The sequence below is a fragment of the Corylus avellana genome, chromosome ca7 (genome assembly GCF_901000735.1).
Source record: "Corylus avellana chromosome ca7, CavTom2PMs-1.0".
Lineage (NCBI taxonomy): Eukaryota > Viridiplantae > Streptophyta > Magnoliopsida > Fagales > Betulaceae > Corylus > Corylus avellana.
In genome coordinates, this window is record NC_081547.1 from 17,091,231 (window position 1) to 17,112,365 (window position 21,135).

General features: G+C 37.7%; 2 protein-coding genes across 2 annotated transcripts; one reads left to right on the forward strand and one right to left on the reverse strand.

Annotated features, from left to right (window-relative positions):
- Positions 1 to 10,959: 10,959 nt before the first annotated feature.
- Positions 10,960 to 14,106, forward strand: LOC132187536 (photosynthetic NDH subunit of subcomplex B 3, chloroplastic). The gene is made up of 6 exons (XM_059601880.1): positions 10,960 to 11,219; positions 11,319 to 11,429; positions 11,515 to 11,571; positions 11,697 to 11,762; positions 13,708 to 13,770; positions 13,888 to 14,106. The coding sequence occupies exons 1-6, from the start codon at positions 11,016 to 11,018 to the stop codon at positions 13,999 to 14,001; spliced, it is 615 nt and encodes a 204-aa protein (XP_059457863.1). The 5' UTR covers positions 10,960 to 11,015; the 3' UTR covers positions 14,002 to 14,106.
- A 1,045-nt stretch (positions 14,107 to 15,151) lies between these two features.
- On the reverse strand, positions 15,152 to 16,440 carry LOC132186733 (aquaporin TIP2-1). The gene is made up of 3 exons (XM_059600759.1): positions 16,199 to 16,440; positions 15,822 to 16,069; positions 15,152 to 15,736 (listed from the first exon to the last, which is right to left on the reverse strand). Exons 1-3 carry the CDS (start codon positions 16,323 to 16,325, stop codon positions 15,368 to 15,370), a joined length of 744 nt encoding a protein of 247 aa, XP_059456742.1. The 5' UTR covers positions 16,326 to 16,440; the 3' UTR covers positions 15,152 to 15,367.
- Between the last annotated feature and the right edge of the window lie 4,695 nt (positions 16,441 to 21,135).

The following is a 21,135-nucleotide window of genomic DNA, read 5'->3' on the forward strand; positions in this document are numbered from 1 at the left end:
TAATAAAACGGCGTCGTTTCGAGGTTTCCGTCCAGACTAACGGTTTTGACTAACGGAGTGGCCAAAATGCAAAATTTTGGTAGTTTGGGGGGCTACTTTATGAGTTTTGGAACATCAGGGGGCTAAATCGCAAACGGCTGGTAGTTTGGGGGGCTTTTTTATATTTTTCCCTATTACTTAATATATACTAAATTACAAAACATAGGACTAGAAATGTATGATATAAGTAATTACAAAGAAAAAAACCCTAGCCCCCTTCTAGTGCGATCCAAAAGGGAGGAAGGATGGTTTCTTCCCATTTTTTCTTGCTTTTGCTTTAGATTTTGCTTAGAATCCAGTAGCAGTGCCCAGCCTCCTCCACTGCTTTGGCCGTCTACTCCACATCTCTGTTCGTTTTCCTCCCAAATCTTTTGGCTTTGTTGGTTTTTGCAAGGGTTCTTAGATCGGCTTTTTCCGAAGCAGATTTACATTTTTGCTGCCGGTCCAAGTCCTATACGTGTCATTACACCTTCTTCCTCGGCGCCAACGAGTCTTGTAGCCAATTTAGATGATCGAGTCTTGGGCTTAATAAAGTAACAAAAGAGCCTCACCACGGGTTCGTGGATTAATCAACATGACTTGTTAACTGGGCTCGAGCTCGAGTCGAGTCGAGCCACTCGAGTACTCGACTTGGCTCGAATATTCCATTCTAGTGAACCCAAGCTCGATCCCGAGCCAATATAATTGCCCAACGAGTTGAGTTCGAGCAAGGGTTTCCCAACTCAGCTCAAGCTTAAGACCGGCTCGATTATATGCCCTCTAAAACGAGCCGATCCAGGATTGCTAAAACTCGGCTCAACTCGTTTACAGCCCTAGACACATCGAATTAAAACACAAAATAAAACAAAAAACATAGGATTAGCAAACCCATTGGTTTCCCATCAACATCACCAGATCCACCTACACCCTCCTCCCTCCTTTTCCATTGACGGGAGCCAAAACCATCGTCTTTATCACAAACACAAAACCACTGGCTTTATCACACATCAGAGGGAGAAAATTTTCTTTCTTCCTAACGACATACTGTTCTGAAGAGGAAGAGGGCGGCAAGACTTGCTATTCAGATGGCGTCGTTGGGTTTTGTGGCTTCGATGACGCTGTAGCAGGCAGAGAGGGAGATGGGCATTTTGTGCACTGGAAGAAGGGGTAGAAAGGCTATGGAAGATCTGGTTTTGGCTATGGTTTTGAAGAGGAAGAGGTAGGCAAGGCTTGCTATTTTGATGAAGTCGTTGGGTTTTGTGGCACCGTTGATGCCGTCGTTGGCGGAGAGAGAGATGGGTATTTTGTGTATTGCAAGAAAGGGAGAAGCTATGGAAAATCTGGTTTTGGTTGCTTTAACATAGGTTTGTGATATGGAAATAACTTCTATGTGATCTGTGTATAAAACAAGGGTTTTGTGCAAACCATTCATTGGTTGCCACATCAGCTAGAACACTCTAAGAACAAATAAACACCCACACCTGATTATATCAGGTTTTATTAATTTTTTTTTTAAAAAAAAAAATGTAGAGGGTGGGATAGGGAGGTGGGGGCGGTTCACCACCACCTCCATTGGCTGGGGGTGGCTTCGAACAACCCCTTTATGGCTTGGGGGTGGCCGCGAGCCACCCCTGTGGCCTGGGGCAGCCACCCCCTATGGCCTGGGGGTGGCCGCGAGCCACCAGCCACCCTAAATGGCCGCGTAGTAGCCGCGCGAGCAACCCGAGGCCATCTAGGGTGGTCGCGCCTAGGGGGTGGCCGCGAGCCAACCCCTTAGGGTGGCGCGCGGCCACCCAGCCACCACTGGCGGCCACCCATGCCAGTGGAGTCAAAGAGGGAGAGAGATCTGATTGGGTGGTGGGCGACGGTTCGATTCGATCGGCGGCGATTGGCGGAGGTTGGCGGCGATTGACGGAGGCTGATGGTGGCTAAATGGCTATGTGGGGAATTAATCCTATACTTTGCAAACATGCTTTTTTTTTTTTTTTTTTTTGCAATTTTCTGAAATAGATGATGTGTCAGATGCTGAGTGGTTTGCACAAAAGTTGGCTTTTGTGCAACGACCACACACCAGCAACTCTCTTGTGGTATTGCTGTCCTTAACGCACTGAGAGTCTAGTTTTGGGTGAGATGATCTACAGCTTGTTTGGCAAACTATAACGCAGCTCCCAACACGCCAATGCACTGTTCCTATTTCAGACCTCGTGCAGTGCTATCCTGCAACCAAAGCCCAGCTTTTGACTTGAAACACCTACAGCCTTGATAAACAAAACATGCAAAATGACCCAAAAGCCCTTAGGTCATAAATATCCAAAGTAGCTTGACCTTTCTTCTATTCCTCCTCTCCTCTTATTCAACTAAATGGAAAGTCGCAACTTTCTCCCTCTTTTCACACAAGCGGTAGCAGAAACTTCTTGCACTAAAAAAAAATGTCTTCTTCCTCCCTCGCACTAATTCGTCTTCACCTATTATTTGCTTAACACCATCACCATTTGTGTTTCACCCTCCTTCCTATTTTCGTCATTCTCTTTGCCCTTTCCCCATTCTCTGTCCCAGCATATGTGACGATCAAATGGGAAAGGGAATCAACCGCACCTTCATTGGCTTGGTGACTGGGTTCTCTCTCTGAACCTGTGTGCCGCCGGTGAGTTGATCTCTTGCGAATCGGTGTTTCACTACCTCATTAGAATAGACAGAATATATATATATATATATATATAGTTGGAAAAACCTACTACTCTCTATTCTTCTCGCTCCAATAGGCTGTAATCCCTGGCTGAAAAAACCCACTGCTCTCTATTTCTGTAATATGCATCAGGACAGTACGAGACACGCAAAGATACCTCCCTAGACTAGATCGACGACCAAGGTGAGTGGGTTAAACTTCCTTAGTTTTTTTCATGCATGTGTTTACTGCATATTGTCATTTTACTGGTTGAGTTTGGAAATGAGAGCATTATCCAACACTGCACAATTCCTTCGTCTTCCCTCTAAACGTGCAGTATTTTTATGAAGGGTTTAGTACCAACTCTTTTGAATTTTTTGATTTTACATTGTATAAGAATGCTCCTGTGTTGTGTGTAGCATTTGTTGTACAAACCAATTTGCATAAGTGAGAAGGTATAAGAGAAGTGGTGTTGGTGTGATTGTCTTTAGAGAAGAAAGATAATTTTTAAATGCTAGGATATTGGTCTTTTTTTTACAAATTTTACGTTTGTAAAGTTCTCTTTTTGTAAATGGGATAGTCAAGTTCACATTACTCCTCAAGAGTTGTTAAATTTATGAAATTTACCTTTATTTTTACATAGAACTTACGCCTTATAGGACAATTTACCCTTTTACACTTGTGTTGAGCCAGTGCAATGAAAAATGAAAGGCATATTCTATTAACATGCTATTTTGATTCGGACAATTTGTTGTCGAACATATTTAATTAGTATAAGCTCGTAATATACAAGGAATGTGTATCCTTTCACGAACCAAAGTAACAACTTATGGAAACAAAAGGAGAGTCAATGAAGTGACTTGGTTTTAAGGAGATGTGATTTTTAGTCAAATGCAAAAAAGAAAGTGACTCTTATTTCTTTCACAATTCAAATAGAAAATAATATTCACTTAGCACTAAGAGAACGGTAAGTGCTAAGTGTTAAGTTGTAATTTTCTCTTTCATCTCTTCGTCTCTCTGTAGGTATAATTTTAGTGGATTGAGTCAAACAATGTTGTCAAATATTTGCTTAACTAGGAGGTACATGAGTTAATACAAGAAAAAAGAAAGAACATCAATTGAGTTTCAAATAATCATTTGATTACAAATTACAATATTTATTAATTGTTATTTTATAATTTGAACATTCAATAACATTTTTTAGTTAATCAGAAACAACCAGTTACTTTTTACAAGTCTAAACCATTAGTTGAAGAATTGGACATATAAAAGCTATTATATTTTAAAAGAAGGGTTAGGTATCGTGTAGGGTGTGGTATAAATATAACTTGTACATGATTATTGGCGGACATCTTTGTGCATCTAAACATTTCATTTCTATTATTTCAAATCGTGTACCAAGTGTTAGACAAATTAACTTCTAAATGAAAATGCAAATAAAACTTGGGCCTTGAAGGTCTGACCACCTCTTTTGTTGTTCCTTTACCTATACGGTGGGATTATGAAATAATAATTGTAAAGCACTAATATGGATATCATTTATTTTGCAGTACGATGGGTATAATCTACGACCACACCAAGTGAAACAACCACAGGTAGGTTGTGCAATCTTCTTAAACCATCATGTTTCTTTGATTGCATTTGTTTGTGTTCATATATAATTTCAGCATTCTGTTTATTAGTTTGATGATAATGGCTTACACTTGTAACGTATACTATTTTAAGCAATATGTCCAATATTTTATAACTGTATTCGCAGATGTCCTACTTTACTACACCACGCAAGTCTCCAAGGAAGGCGGGCAAGGGTACCCCATCCCCTTCACAGGTCCATTCACCTCCCAAGAATCAAAAATGGTAACCAGAGCATGAGGACACATTGCTAGCAGTTCTTATTACTCTCCAAGAAGAAGGTGTTCGACCACCTTATGGGAAAGAGCTAATACCTCGTATAACCAACAAGCTAAACAAACGTCTGTCGGATGGCAGTAGCTACATATCAACCTAGGTATCTCGAAAGATCGCTTATCTGAAATATTTGCATAGGGATTACACCCAACTGAAAAATTAGCAGCATGGTATGAGGTATGGGTGGGATGACGAGCTGGGAACGATTGTACTGAGTCCAGATCAATGGGAGCATTTTTGAACGGTAAGTCCGTACAATTGACATTCAAATTTATTGGTATGCACATTGACTTTTGATTATTATATACGTGATTGATTGTTCATTCTTTGGTTTTTTGTAGACACCGGGGTTGTGTAAATACTACAAATTTCGACTTGGGCCACCTGCGAATTGGGATAGACTGTGCTACGTCTTTGAGGGGTCAACAGCCACTGGACAGTTGCGGTATGCTAGCACACAATCCCCTCTAGGTTTTGAACGTCGTAAATGGGGAGTCGATCTGAATCTCTCACCCGCAATCGTAGATCTAACTCAGCCCAATTCATGTTCCCCATCAAGGTCAAAAGCAAAAGGGAAGGCAAAGAGGCACGCATCCCCGACACAGTCATCGTGGGGCAGCAAGCGTTCAAGCTCAGTGGGCACTAGAATTTTTAGGCTTTGCATGGATTAATTAAACTTCTTACAGCATCAATATGAGAAGAAAATGAATCTAAGCGATGACGTAGCTTCACCTGGGGATGCTCTTTCTCAAGGGGCCCCCCTACCCAATGTCCTTCAGAAGATGTCATAGACAAAATTAACGTATTAGCGAAGGAGATGTCATTACCCATTTCTGCATATCTTAAGGCGTGTAGGGCCATCGAGAATGAAAATTGGGCTAAGATAGGCCTTAAAATGACTGATGAGAGGCAACGTGGTTGGTTGTTGTCTTGCATTTCGCCTGACTATGACTGTGCACATGACTATAAACACTATTTCTAGTGTATATTTTGTTCACCTTCTCCGTCTTGTTGATTATTGGGACGTCAACATTTTCGGGCGTACTACTTGTTTTAATGTGTGTTCAATTATACTATCATGGCTTAATGACTATTTGTATGTTAACTATGACTGTGTTTAGTTAATCATATCATAGCAAGTTACTTACTCCCTTAAACTGTGTTGGGTGATAAATTTTAATTATATTTACACAATTCGTATATTGAAGTTGTTTATTTTAACGTGGCATGTGATGAATATTGAATAGCAATGTGACATTATACACTGGTTTAAAGTGTAGGTTTATAACCATGAATGAAGCTGGAACATCGGCTGGTTATGCTAGGTTTACACACTGAGAAGATACCCTCGATCCATTACCTGATTCAAGTTCGGATAGCTTAGAATTTGGAGGTGACGATGACGTCGATACGGATCCACAACTTACTGAAGAGTTGGAGATGCTGCTCCTTCGCATATTGGAGCTGGTGGAAGAATACTACAAACACTTAGCGCACCCGGAGGTAGTTAGGGTGGCAGGCAGACGACAAAGGGATTCAAAGTTAACTGGTCCTATGTGGGTACACTGGGTGCTTACACACCATAATGAAACAACATGCTACGAGCGATTTCGGATGTCACCAAGGACCTTCTTGAACTTGTGTAACACATTGAAAATGAATGATTTTCTACGAAGCAGTCGTTATGTTAAGATAACGGAGCAAGTAGCTGCATTTTGCTTAGTAATGGCACATGGCCACAAGCAAAGGGACGTGGCTGATAGGTTACAACGCTAGTTGAAAACAATAAGCAAGTATGTTAATGCGGTTGCGACATCGCTATGCTACCTTGGGAAAATCATACAACCAACTGCAGCAGAAGTGCCTCACCCATACGTCATGAAAAATAGCATATACTACCCGTGGTTCGCGGTAAGCCGCTATTTTGTTATTACACGTACATGTTTTTTCTTAAACCTTTTGTCTTTGTATTTATTTTTATTTTTATTTTCTTTTGACTTTATACATTTATATGTTGAAATAAGTTTTGGTTATTCGAATTTAGGATTGCATTGGAGCTATTAATGGCACTCACATTAAAGCGAAGGTGCGAGGTAAGAATAGTGTGCCCTATCGAGGTCGAAAGTCAACAACAACACAGAATGTCATGTGTGTGGTGGATTTCGATCTATGCTTTACATACGTCTACTCCGGTTGGGAGGGCAGCACATATGACTCGCGCGTTTTCTTGGAGTGCATTAACGATCCTAAAGTCCGCTTTCCAACCCCAGTCGGAGGTACAATATAAAAAATTATGTTTGTTTTGTGCAATTTGCATGAGCTGTGTGACTTAATTCGCAATTGTACCTTTGATGTCTTGCGAAAATGTATTTTGTTGTGTAGAAAATTATTACTTGGTGGACTCTGGATATAGTTGCTACAAGGGGTTTCTACCTCCACACCGCAACGAACGATACCATTTAGAAGCCTTTCGTAAATCGGGGGTCAAACCTAGAAATGCGATGGAGTTGTTCAATTATAGGCACTCCTCCCTTCGATCAGTTGTTGAAAGAACGTTCGGTATTTGGAAGGCTCAATTTTAAATATTCGAAAATATGCCACCGTATCCGATTGAGAACCAACGACTATTTGTGGTAGCGTGTTGCGCAGTTCACAACTTTATTCGCAAGGATTGCAGTAAAACTGATTCATTATTTAAGGAAGCTCTACAACAGATAGATAACCAAGATTGGGTTGATATGTCATTGCGTGATCGTATGCCAAGGATTCAATATGTAGAGCCAGGACTACGACCAGACCGCACGAAGACAAGTAAAGAATACATGCTTGCTTACCGAGCCGCGGTGGCGGAACACTTGTGGAGTACCGTTCAGTCTGAATGGTTCATGTTGGAGCTACATCGAACTTTTAGTTTGTTTTTTTGGTATAATATATATGTGTTGTATATAGATATTTTTGTAAGTCGGTTTATCAATGTTCTTTGATTACTATCATTAATGTTGGGCTTGATGTTTAAGTTATAATATGTTATAGACTTTGCGCCTTAGCCTACTACTTTTTTGGTTGTAATAGTAGAATTGCTACAACTATGTTATATATTCAACAGTGGATCGATGTCTATTATGCACAATCATTATCTGCAACCAGGCCTCTTGGGCGGACATGTCAATTAATTAAAAAAAAAAAAAAACATTCGTGTCGATGCAATTGGATTAGATGAGATTTAATTGTCTTGATAACAAATGATCGAAACAACAATGAGTCGAACGTATAGGCAAGAATCAGTGGCAGGGCCACATTAGTGTTTGGGGGTGACACGGCACCCCCAAACATTAAAATAATAATAATAATAATAAAAAAAAGTCTTCTTCTCCTCTCCATCAACTTCTCTTTATCATCTTTATTTTCCTCGTACTTTCTATAAGAGGTATACAACATAGCCAACGGCTATGAATTGGTATAGAAGTTGCTGGAAGATTGAATTCGGGAAAGTGGAATGGCAACAAAAGCCTTGAAAAGCTCATATTTCCATGACCACGTGTCAAGTGATGGCAATCCAAACAAGCTAATGGGGAAATAGCTGTCATGTGTTTTTATGCTTTGCATTCACAGTTGTGCGTTTTTAGTTGGAAAATTGCTAGTTTTTTAAATGGGTTGAATTGTTAAAGGGCTTTTACGCCAAATATATATCACCATATGTTTTTAGGCTTTGCACAACTTTAACCGTATGTTTTCTTTTTATTAGTACCTATGTGTTATCTTACTAATATATCAATATTGATACATATTTATTAAGTTTCTCTGATATAACTTTTCTTAAACATTATGTAATAAAACTTTTCATTTCTATTTTAAATTGTTTTTATCACATATAATATATATAGAAAAAGAAAAAGAAAAAAACCAAAAAAAAAAAAAAAACAATGCTGTCAACGGTACCTCCAAAGATGAACTCCTAGCTCTGCCACTGGCAAGAATGTATTAGGACATCAACGTATTAGAGTATGTTAAAGGTATATTGTTAACAAATTAAGTCCCATATAATTTGAACAGACAGTAGCAAGTTTCAAACGAAAATTGGTCTGCCACAACGTAGATACTAATTCCAACTAAATTACAGTAAGTAAGCTCATATCTGGAAGATATTAACATATCTAGAATGGCAACATATGTTTACAACTACCGTCCGATGATCCGCTAGGAAGTATGCTTGGGGCCAACATAATCCCCAGGAGTAAGGCACATAATGCAACCACGATGAACTATAATCGCCTGATGGTTGCGTCTCTGTTCATAAGTTCATCGCCCAACAATTGATTTTTTGTAGTTAACTCAGGCATAAGATCGCGACAGCCTTCACATAACAGGGCGTCAAACCATTCAAAAAACCTGCACTGCGGTTCGCCCGTGCCAAACCTTAACAAAACTCTTTAACATGTACACATAATGCTATTAGTTCTTATAATTGTACTAATAAAAAATGTAAATGTATGGTAATTTCGGTGTCGTTCGAAAACATGATCTCTATCACTAGAATGGTAATCAATATTTTTTTTAAAGCAATGATGTAGAAGCTCTCTAATGAAATCCGAAACAAGCCCTTAAAATTTAAAAGAAAGCGTTATTGTTGTTCATTCATAATTTCAGGTAATTATTATTATATACTTTATACAATTCAAATATATATATATATGCCTCCAAGCTGACCCATATTGTCGGCTTGGAGGAATTTTTGGAGGTGTAGGAAGGCATTTGAACCCTCGCGACCCCCTCCCTCCGCCCCTGGATTTACATTTACATTAAATATGTTACAAGTAGCCTAATTAAAAAAAAAAAAAAAAAATTCTCGAAAAGAGCACAGCTGAAAATGCCTAGTTTTATAGATCTTTATCATGCACATTAACTATAAGAACAAAGAAGAGCAAATCACTATAAAAAAGCCCAAAATTATTGACAGGGAAATGGTTTTAAGCCAACCTTTCTCTTCGATATTGGTCGGGGAGATGTCCTCAGTGATTGTCTGGAGCTCTCTTGAGCCATAACTGGCTTTTGAATGTTTTTAAGAATATGTGGTAGTCGTACGTCGTGGCTAACCCTCCACCAAAATCTGAACATAGCTTCTCATGAGGGAGCAGGGACGAGATGTGTGCTGGAAGAAGAATAGAAGAAAGGAGAAAGAGAATAACGAAAATAGGAAGGGGGGTGAAACACAAATGGTGATGGTGTTAAGCAAAAAATAGGTGGAGACGTATCATTGCGAGGGAGGAAGAAGACATTTTTTTTTTAGTGCAAGAAGTTTCTGCTACCGCTTGTGTGAAAAGAGGGAGAAAGTTGCGACTTTCCGTTTAGTTGAATAAGAGGAGAGGAGGAATAGAAGAAAGGTCAAGCCACTTTGGATATTTCTGACCTGAGGGCTTTTGGGTCATTTTGCATGTTTTGTTTATCAAGGCTGCAGGTGTTTCAAGTCAAAAGCTGGGCTTTGGTTGCAGGATGGCACTGCATGAGGTCTGAAATAGGAACAGTGCGTTGGCATGTTGGGAGCTGCGTTGTAGTTTGCCAAACAAGCTCCTAGTGTTTTGTGTTTATTCTATTTAGTGAAATAAGCTGATCTGTCAAAGTTGTATTGGATGCTATAAATTAATAGATTTATACCACATCATGATTAAAGTTATTCTCATCATTATATAGATGTGTATGCCATATTATACACATGCATGAGGGTTAAAGAGTGAAAAATCATGAAGGTGCATGGGGTCGTAAACCATAAGGTGGAAGGCTGATTAAGGGGAAAATGGATTAGAGGAGCTATTTTGGCAAAAAAGGTGTAAAAATTAAGACAATTTTGTTCCATCCTTTTGTCTAACGGATTAGGATTCCAAGCAATGGGGAGAAAATTGCCAACCAAATTTTTTTGAAATCCTGGCCCTTCAATATCATCTAAGGGTCTACAAGCCACTACGTGTCTCACAAATAATAAAATATTATTTAAAGTTTAAAAAGAAAATATAAACAAAAGAATAAAATAAATGATACTGAAGGCCAGGATTTCAAGAAAATTTGGCTGGCAATTTTCTACCAATAGCCGGGGCGATCCTGATCCTTAACCGCTCCTCTTTCGGATCAAGGGCCCTTCTCTATAGGGTTTATAATATATTTTTCCTTTTTTAGAAGGGATCTCTAACGTCTTAGTATAATAGTTGGGCCATGTTTTTATATAGAGTGCTCGTGCTGGCTGGACTTTGAGGTTAATAGGCCCACTGAAACTTGTACACTAGACTCTGGAGATCAGATCAGATAAGATAACAAATGAGAAGCACCACCACCCACCATTATAATACTACCAAGGAAGGATTTCTTGTACAGAAGCTTCTTTTTTTTCTTTTTCTTTTTCTTTTTTTTTTTTTTTATCTTTGAAATATCAGAAATGGGAACTTTCCAACTTGCTTCTTGTTATGCATTATCTTCTTTCTCAGCCTCTTTTAACAACAACATCAAATACATTACGACCAACAACTCCCACAAAACCTTCAAAACCTCAAAAATAAGAGCTGTCGGCACAGTCACCGGAGGTGAATCCCAAGGCATAGAGGCAGAGGAACCACCTGCGGTGGCTTTCGCTTTTGTCAGTGTAAGTTCAAATAATAAATAATTATAATTACATCAAACCTTTGATTAATTAATTAATTAAATCGTGTATTATTTGTGTTAATTCCTTAATGTTTTTTAGTCTGTGTTGCTACCGGATGGAACGCCTGACGTACATTTTCGAAAAGCATGCGGTGGCCAGAAACTTAGGAACATAATGTTGGATTCTAATATTGATTTGTATGGACCATACGTAAGTTTCATTTTATAATCTTTAATTAAATTTATCTTATTTTATTAATATTTATAATTACATATATAATATATATGTTGATCAGGCTAGACCTCTGTTGAATTGTGCGGGAGGTGGAACCTGTGCGACGTGTATGGTGGAGGTGAGCTTAATTTCCATAATCTCCATATTTATTATTATTATTATTTTTTTATTAAAAAAAAAAAAACAGTTGGTTATATTTACAAATGTATATATTATTGTGATTGATTTCTGGTGTATTTTTAGATTATTCAAGGGGAGGAGCTTCTAAACCCTCGCACGGACAAAGAGAAGGAAAAACTAACTAAGAAGGTACGTAGATAAGGTACTAGTGCCTAGTAACATTTTATCTATGTTTACAATATTATTAATACAATAAAAAAATTTGAAAGAAAAAAGATATAATGCCAAATAAAATAAAATAGGTTTGGTCTATGACTTACGTCCATCGGATAAAGTCCAAACCCAAAGGGTTACATTTTATTTTTTTGTTTTTTGTTTTTTTTTGGTGTCCTTTACAATATAACAATCTCCTCCTATTTATAGGAGAACTAAGGTAGATGAAGTGATTGGAGAAGTCACTCTTGTATCACTTTAAAATGAGGTGACTTTTAAAATCATCATTTAATCAAAATCTAATAATTATCAATTACAAGCTAAATAGTGATTTTAAGAGCCACATCATTCTTGAATAGACACATGAGAGACTTATAGCATTACTCATACAATATTACAATCTAATTAAAAGGTAGAAGATTACAATCAAATCTTGTAATATCATATATTTGATACCATGAAATTAATCTGATTACAATATCAAATCTCATAATATAAGATAATCAATACACTCTTAACAAAATTACCATCAGTATAATTATGGCTGTAAATAAACTAGTCCGGTCGACAACCCACTCAGTTTAGCTTGACCCGAATTCTAGCTTGATGCTATACAAACTCAAGCCAAGCATTATAGAAACTCACTCGACAAGAACGATACATAACTGACTTCGCCGGTGAAAATCGAGATATATATATATATATATACTAAAAATTAGTTATATAAATTTAAGTATGCAGATTAGTAATTAAGTAATATATGTTATATAGCTTACTTAATATTTCTATATATGTGTGTATTAGTTAACATACTATCTAGTTAGTTCATAAACTAATATATTATCTAGTTACTTAATATTTAATATCTTAACTCAAGGTCGAGTTAAGCCCAACTCGACTTGAATAGCATTCTCAATGAGCTCGAGCTCGCCTGCCCAAGCGTCTAACGAGCTAGTCTTGAACACGCATTTCATAACTCAGCTCGAATAAGCATCTTCGTCAACAAGCCAGTCTTAAAATCCTAAAGTTCAACTCGGCTCGATTCAATTACAACCCTAAGTATAATCATAATTGAAATGCCTTTTTTTTTTTAAAAAAAAAAAGGGAAATTTTCAAAATTCTTTGATAAAAAATCAAGAGCATAAAAAACTTTTACATCACAAAGTATAAAGCTTTGATAAAACATAACTAAATGCTATGAAATTACAAAGTCATAGATACAATCAAAAAATTCTTATAATCAAATCCTATCTATGACATCAGCTTCCGCTAACCCATGTACAACTTCAGTTATAAAACATATATGCTCTAGACATACTAGATTTAAGACATGGGTAACCAAAATTTTCAAAACTTATTTTTCGGCCGTGAAAAAATAATCTCCCACACCTATCTAATCCTCCTCAGTCCAAAGGTTAGGAGTCAACTCACGTCCTCAGCTCAAAAGAAAGGACAAAAAGAACGAAAAATAAATTAAAGCAAAAAACTAAAAACAACAAAACCCACCAGAAGCAGTAGTAGAGGAACATGACATTGTAGACATCCCCGAGAAGACATGATTTGGCATGTGAGATCCACATTTTGGCGCGTGAGAAACACGCTTCGGCATGCAAGACTCCGTTGGTAAATTGGCGTAGAAACAATGGAAGCGGAGATGCCGGCCGGAACAAGTAGATATGAGTATGAAGAACTAGATCTAAAACAAAACCACCAAACTGGAGACCGTAAGAAACTATAAAGAAGACACCTCTGTGTTTTTTCTCTTCGCGGGGTTAACAGATTATGTTTAATTGAAATGCTTTATAATTCTTAGGACTATTACATTACTTCTTTTGACGATTATTGCTTATTCAGGTTATTAATGTTGTCAAGGCCTAACATTATATATATATATATATTCATTGGGTAATTTTGCATGCAGAAACGAAAGAACTGGAGACTTGCTTGCCAAACTACAGTGGGTAAACCAGATTCTACAGGGCTGGTTTGTGATCTTTCTTTCACATCTTTTTATGGTCCAGAAAATTAGACATTAATTAAATTAATTAGAGAATTTTTGTTATCAAATATGAAATATGGGTTCTTTTTTCCTCTGGTGCAGGTTGTGGTCCAACAGCTACCTGAATGGAAAGGGCATGAATGGAATTATGAAAGAGTATCGCCATCAGATCTCAAGTCAGAGTTGGAGTTAGAGTTTGGATCAGAGTCCTCATAAAACATTTTTTTTTGTCGTCTATTAATCATTAATGTTAAGTTTTGGAACCATTGTGTATATATAAAAAATCATTAGGAGATGATATAAAAATACTGCCTTCAAGGAGCTTTCTAAGACCTTTTTTATTTTTATTTTTTATTGCAATCAAGTAAATTTACGTTATTATGAATTTTCCCAACATTAGCGCAATTATTTTACATGATAAATCACATTAAAGATGGTTATAAAGCAGATAAAATAGGAAATATTATTGTGACTTTCTTGAAGAGAAATTTCACCATTGAATCCAACCATCTTTTGTTCACACTATAAGTCTATAACAACGTGTATTTAATTGACATTTCTTAACATCAGAATTCTCTAGACTTCTTTGGATATTCTGCTGAATAAATTTCTTTAGATTTGAACCATTGTTTTCAAAGTAAATGATAGAAATTAGGGACTTTGACATTGTTGGGTAGTTTAGGGTGGTATTGATTTGAAAATAATGATGTAATAAATAAAGATATAGAAAAATCTTCACCATTTAATTTGGAAATATGTTTTTTTTTTTTTTGAGTAAATACAGGAGAATAAAGGTGGGGGAAACTAAACCGGGAGGTACTATTTGTGCGAAGTTTTTGGATAATGGCGAAGTTTTTGGATAATGGCACAGTTGCTGCTGATTGGTTTGACGTATCTTCGGCATTTATTGGATGTATATAGGTACTACTTGTGAGATGGCTCAATTGAAATGGAGAGGAGCCCGCTTTTTTAGGGATAAATTTGTCATTATATTTTTTATGGACAATTTTGAAAGGGCATATGATATTTTTTGAAACCGAAGTAATTGTTTGATATTATGTTTTATCACAAGTACCTCAAAGGCATTTAACCGTATTTTCATTCCTTTTCCTTATCAATAATGCTATGTAAAAGGCTACCATTGCCGTGTAAATAAGACAATACAATAAAACACACACAATTACACAAAAGAAAAAAGTTGGTAAAAGAATTATTTTCATTTTAAAAAAAAAAAATAAAAGAAGTGGAAGCCATCATTTACGTGTGTCCAAAGGAGTGGTTGCATTATTGCAAAGATGGGCCATCCTCCCCTCCCTTCCCCTCCACAACACATACAAGACGATAAGGAGAAAACCATTGATACACGTAACATCAACCAAGTTCATCCATTTCCATAAAGCAACATTTGAACCCAACAAAGGTTTTACAAGGACAAATTAAACAAGACCAACCTAAAATAAATAAAAACTAAAAAAAAAAAAAAGAAAAAGGAAAGAAGAGCAAAAATTGCTTATCCCCCTTTATTAGAATAGAAAGACATATGGAGTGAGATAGAGAAGACAAAGGATTTAGAAGGAAATGATCAGAAGTCATTGGGGAGAGGTGCATGGTGAGAGAACATGAAGACATTGGCATATATAAGCCCAGCAAGCCCACCGCCAACGAGAGGCCCAACCCAGTAGATCCAGTTGTCATGGAAGTCACCGCTGGCCACAGCAGGCCCAAATGACCGTGCCGGGTTCATGGATCCGCCGGAGAATGGGCCGGCAGCCAGGATGTTTGCACCGACGATGAAACCAATGGCGATTGGGGCTATTGTGCCAAGTGAACCCTTCTTGGGGTCGGCTGCCGTTGCATACACCGTGTAAACCAAGGCGAAGGTGATGATTATCTCCATCACCACTCCTTCAATGGCTCCCACTCCTGCCGCCACGCTATGAGTGGGAATTGCCTGAAAAATGCACAATTAATTAATTTTACACTTTTTAGAAAGAAAAAAAAGAAAAGGTTAAATCATATATATATATTGAAGTTACCAGGCCAGTGACAGCCTTGAGGAGGAAGCATGCGGCAATGGAGCCAAGAAGCTGGGCAATCCAGTAGAAGAGGCTAGTAAGGAGTGTGATTTGGCCACCAAGAGCCAATCCGAAGGTGACAGCTGGGTTGACATGGCCACCGGAGATGTTGGCACCCACAGAGACTGCAACAAACAGAGCAAAACCATGGCATATTGCAATGGCTACTAGCCCCGATGGATCAAGTGCCGCATTCGATGTCAACTTATCTGTCACCCCCACACACAAAAAAGAGAAATATTAATTAAATTTGTAAGGCCATAGCTTTATTGGCATAAGGGTATTACTTGTCCTGTTACTAAAATAAAAAATGGAAAAAAACAGAGAGGAGGAGTAACTGTAAGATATGGCGGAGCCAACACCAGCAAAAACAAAGAGCAAGGTTGAGATGAACTCTGCAAGATAAGCCTTGAAAGAGCCCAAACTAAAGGAATCATCAAATCTTCCAAAGGCGATCCTGGCCATTGAGAAGTAATTAAGTAGGTAGTGCTTGGGAGTTGAGATAACACAAATGCCCTTTCTAGCTAGCTCTCATATATTCCCATCATATATATATATAGACTATATATATAGTTGAGTAAGAGAGATGTGATAATATATGGTTTATTTGAGGTGGTTTTTTATAATTATTATGGGGTGGTTCATATTGTAATGTTATTGTCGTAGTATATATTTGTTTGGAATATATATAAATTATGGAATGGAAAATGTAGACCCATATGAGGCCAATCAGATACCCTTAGCTGTCATCAGTAACATGCTTTAATAGAATTGTCGGGAAGCTCATCAATGATTCCAGCATGTGAGTAGCTTGAGTGAGTGACATGAGAAAGAGGTGGAAATTATAATGGATAAAGGAAAGGGACATGGGCGGCAATAAGATTGCTCTCAATGGGCCACAAACGCCACCGACCATATTGTCAAGAAGTTGTGGCATTTTGAAAAATCAGTGGATAGGATTGATGACTTTTCCTTTGTAAGGTATGAAGAGGAAACTTAATAATAAGGAGAAAATGGAGTTTATCCTCTCAAATTTTAGGAGTTTTTTAATTTTAACTTTAAAGTCAAAAATTGGTAATCTACTCCTTAAAGTTTCAAAAATTGACAATTTAAACCCTTCGTTTAATTTTTTCGTCTAAATAGACGAAAATTTATAAAATTACATCATTATCCTCAGATTTTTTTTTAAAAAAAATTTCGGTCCAATTTAACGGAAATTAGTAACGGAAGATTTAAATTGTCAATTTTTAAACTTTGAGATTAAAATTGAAAAATTCCTGAAACTTAAAGGAGATAAAGTACAATTTTTCCCTAATAATAATCTTTTGGCCTGTTAGTTCATTAATTAATCCTCTTAAATATTGTTTGACCACTTTGTAATTATGTGTGCTTCTTTTTCTTTTTTTTTTTTCTTTTTTTTTGAGTAAAGGGTGATTTTAGATATCCACTGTTTGTGTGTATGATCATTCTTCTGTCCTCTTGGGACTGAGTCACTGAGAAAAGTTGCCTGGTTGTGTAGGACTTTGTTCAGTGAATTAGCACTATGTGTGTGTCAGAGTAAAGTTGGCTAGTTGTGTAGGTGTGCTCAGGGTCGGTGAGGGACCTTCCGAAGAGATATGGGATTGTAATGGGTATATTAGGTTAATGGGCTTTTGGCCTTGGAAGGTTAGTGGGCCTTCGACCTTTGAGTTGTAATGGGTCTTACCATATTATAGTTAGTATCATCCATAGGCTTATGCTTTTCGGCATGGAAGATGTAATCAGCTTATTTGGTAAAAGGAGGAGTTTTTGAATACTCAATGGCAGCCAGGCACCTCGAATGTCTATTTTGTTAATACAATAATTTCAGTTCGTTCATCCCAATTTTCATTTATGATAGTTCAACTCCATTTTAATTCATATACAAATTATTAGATCTGTTACATGGATAGATGATTGACCTTGGCCCGGTTGTCTGACTTTCTCTCAAGATAATATAAGATGGGCGATCGATCTTGCCTACTCAAAGTGAGTCATCGACTCTTCAATAAGATATGAGATAGGTGATCGACCCTGGCCTATCGGCAACCTTCCAGAGATAATAAAGGATGGACTCAGAGTCCAAGAGTTTTTGGCAGTGGTGCCTGCATCGAAGACTTTCAGAAGTACCATTTCAGCTGGGTTGCAATCTTCCAACCATATATAACATATAACATGGTGGACCGTTTTGTTGATATCTTGGGTTGGGGCAAGACTGTTGCATCACTAAGGTTGGGCTCTTTCGGCTCGATGGGCTCGTACCTCGTGGGCCAATAGTATTAAAAACTAGCCCTCAGCAGTGATTATTGGGCTTTCAAGTGAATCTGTTGGTTCAGTTTCAATGAAAAAGAGACAACTCCAATTGTGATTTTTTTTTTTTTGGATTGATCTCGCCACCTAAAAGGGTATCTAAAATTAGGAAGAAAAAAAAAAAAAAAAAAAAACAAAAGAGACAGCAGCTTAATAGCTAGCTTGGGCCTGTTGATGAAGCCCAATTAATAATGGCTTGTTGATCGAGTAGAAGTAAGGGTAGGTTAGGAGTAGGAAGGAGTCCTTAAATTAAATCTTTGTTTTGTTTTGTTTTTTTTTTTCTTCTCTCCTTTATGGCCTGGATGAAGAGTCTGAGATGAGCATTGGTTTGGTTAGTTTTGTAGTTGTAGACGTAAATTTCCTACATTTATTGTGGTTTCAATATGGTTGGGGTTGGCAAAAAAACGGAAAGGTCCCAGTATGGGTTTAGAGGAGGCAATTAAGATTGTTTTTGTTCTCAAACATTTGATTGTGAATTGGAAAAGGCAGGAGTGGAGACCCAGAAAACCCACCTGTCGATGGAGACACAAGTGGAAAAGCTTAATCCCTAGTACGGGCATCCCAGGAATAATACCAGTATGGCTATGTAGTTGTTGTGGGTTTGAGTGATCCAATTAAATGCAATGCCTTGTCCCATCATTTCCATGGGATTCTAGTGCTCGATCGGGCCCTTCTTGGATTGTGTTGCAGCAACATATATACATATAGCTTTAATAGTGAAAGCAATTTTCAGAGCTAAGGTTAATGTGTTTTGAAAAGTATTTTTTACTTTTCTTTTAAAAAAGGTTTTGATAATATATACTATTTTTATAATTTTCAAAATATTATTTACTTAAATTATTTGTTAATATTTTTGCTTCAAATAGAGAAAGAAAAAAAAAAAAAAACAGAAGAATTTTAACCGACAAAAACTCAAGGACTTTTGAAGCATGTTGGGTTTGGCAAGGAAAGGAGAAAATTGATGTGGTGGGCAGAGGCAGCTCTTAAGTCTTACTAATATTTAATTGCATGTAACTTGTTTTCTACTTTGGGGTCTTTCGGCCACTAAGAATTTAGGGGTCTTTTGAGTTGTTTTGCGACGTTTTTAAGTTTATTTAAATCAAGAGTTCGAGATTTCCTCTAAGAACCTATACTAAATTACTCCATACTTAATATTTAAGTATGACAAGGAAAAAGTTGTGTAGGCAATGTATAAAAGTATCTAACAAATTTTTTTTTTTTTAAATGAATAAACTGCTAAAATATTGATTAAACAATTAAAACCATCTCTTTCTATCTTTAACAAACGATCAAATAGAAACCTAGAAAACAACTTTTGCAAAAGTGCAACAAAATTGCAGCAAACACCTACAAAATTACAGCAACTAGTAGAGGGGCACTCAGGGGGAGTCGGTACTCCAAGCCAATCAACAACACCCCCCGTCTCAACAAGGCGGCGAAGATCGAGAACGCATAGCGGCGTTGGAAGCTCAAATAGCCAATTTGACCCCGTGGAACGAGGATCTTTTATGTCAGATCTTGGCGCAATCTCATTCGGGGGTCAACCGGGACGTACATATGGGAGAAGAAGGTTGATAAATTAAGGGGTGAAACAAAAGGGCACGAGGCGTGCAAAGCACAGTGCAAATTTATTTATTTATTTATTTCTTTTGCATTAAAATATTTTTTAAAAAAATTTTCCTTCACAGCGTGCTAAGCACTCCGCGTTCTCTCAATCACGACTCTAAATTAAGTAATCGCTCAAATGGTCATGGTCGTCAAGAGGGGGGGAATCACAAAGATAACTCTCAGCGGGAGAAATACTAGAAAGATAACCGGTGAGGATGTGGCCATCAGGACAACGCTGAGAATCTGACTAAGGTTGTGGCCGAATTAGAAAGAAGCATTCTTACATCAATTTGAAGAAAGAGACCTAGTTCAAGTCTAACTCTACAACCCAGCCTACAAATTGGCCCTTACACCATGTAGAACGGATAGAATAGATAATTTGGGTTTTGAGCATATGCTTGAATCAAATGACCTAATTTAGGCATTGGAGAAAAATTTGCCGGAACATTCTAGCAAGTTCTCTTAATTGTTCGTTGTGTTGCAGATGCATTGGGAAGCGCAAAAAACCAGGAGTGAAGAGGCTTAGAAGAAAGTGTTCACACCATACCCGAAACTGTATACATATACTAGTATGCAAAAGTAAGAATGGTAGCCAACAACCATCTCATTAATTAATTAAGCATAGATTTCTTGTAAAGAAAAGAAGAATGAAAATTGTGAGCTAAGCAACATTCACCAACATCATATTAATTAATTAATGTTTATTACTTATTTTTTATTTTAATAGATGAAAGTAAATTAGTTATGTAAATTTGAATGCCTTTGTAAAGAGCCTTAATTAACTGGTCCCTTTAGAGTTTAGACAGCCCCGAACATTGAAGTTGATACAAAGCAAAAGAGCCATTGATCCATCAGTTTTTACAGCACAATTATCTGCACCCTTCTCTTTGGTCATGGACCTAAGAAGCTTCACAGATGAAGAAAGGAAGAACATCAATATACCAAGAAGAGTAGTCTCCTATAGCGGCGGCGGCGCTCATTCGAATTCATCTGAGCCGAACATCATCCAGTTTTCTTCTCCAAGGCCATCTTCTGCTTCAGCAACATCAATCCCACTTCACCCTATGAGCCCCGAGACACCCTGGGCGCTCTCCCCCATCCGCACATCGCCCTCTCAACCCCTTCTTTACCATTGCATCGCCTCTCTCCACCGCCGTGAAGGTAACATCTTCTCCATCGCACTCACTAAAGATTTTCTTTTCACTGGCTCCGAGAGCCGCCGCATCCACGTCTGGAAGCAGCCGGACTGCACCGAAATCGGCTACATAAGGGCTAGTTCCGGCCAAGTTCGCGCCCTCCTGTCCTACGGGAGAATGCTCTTCACCACACACAGTGACTG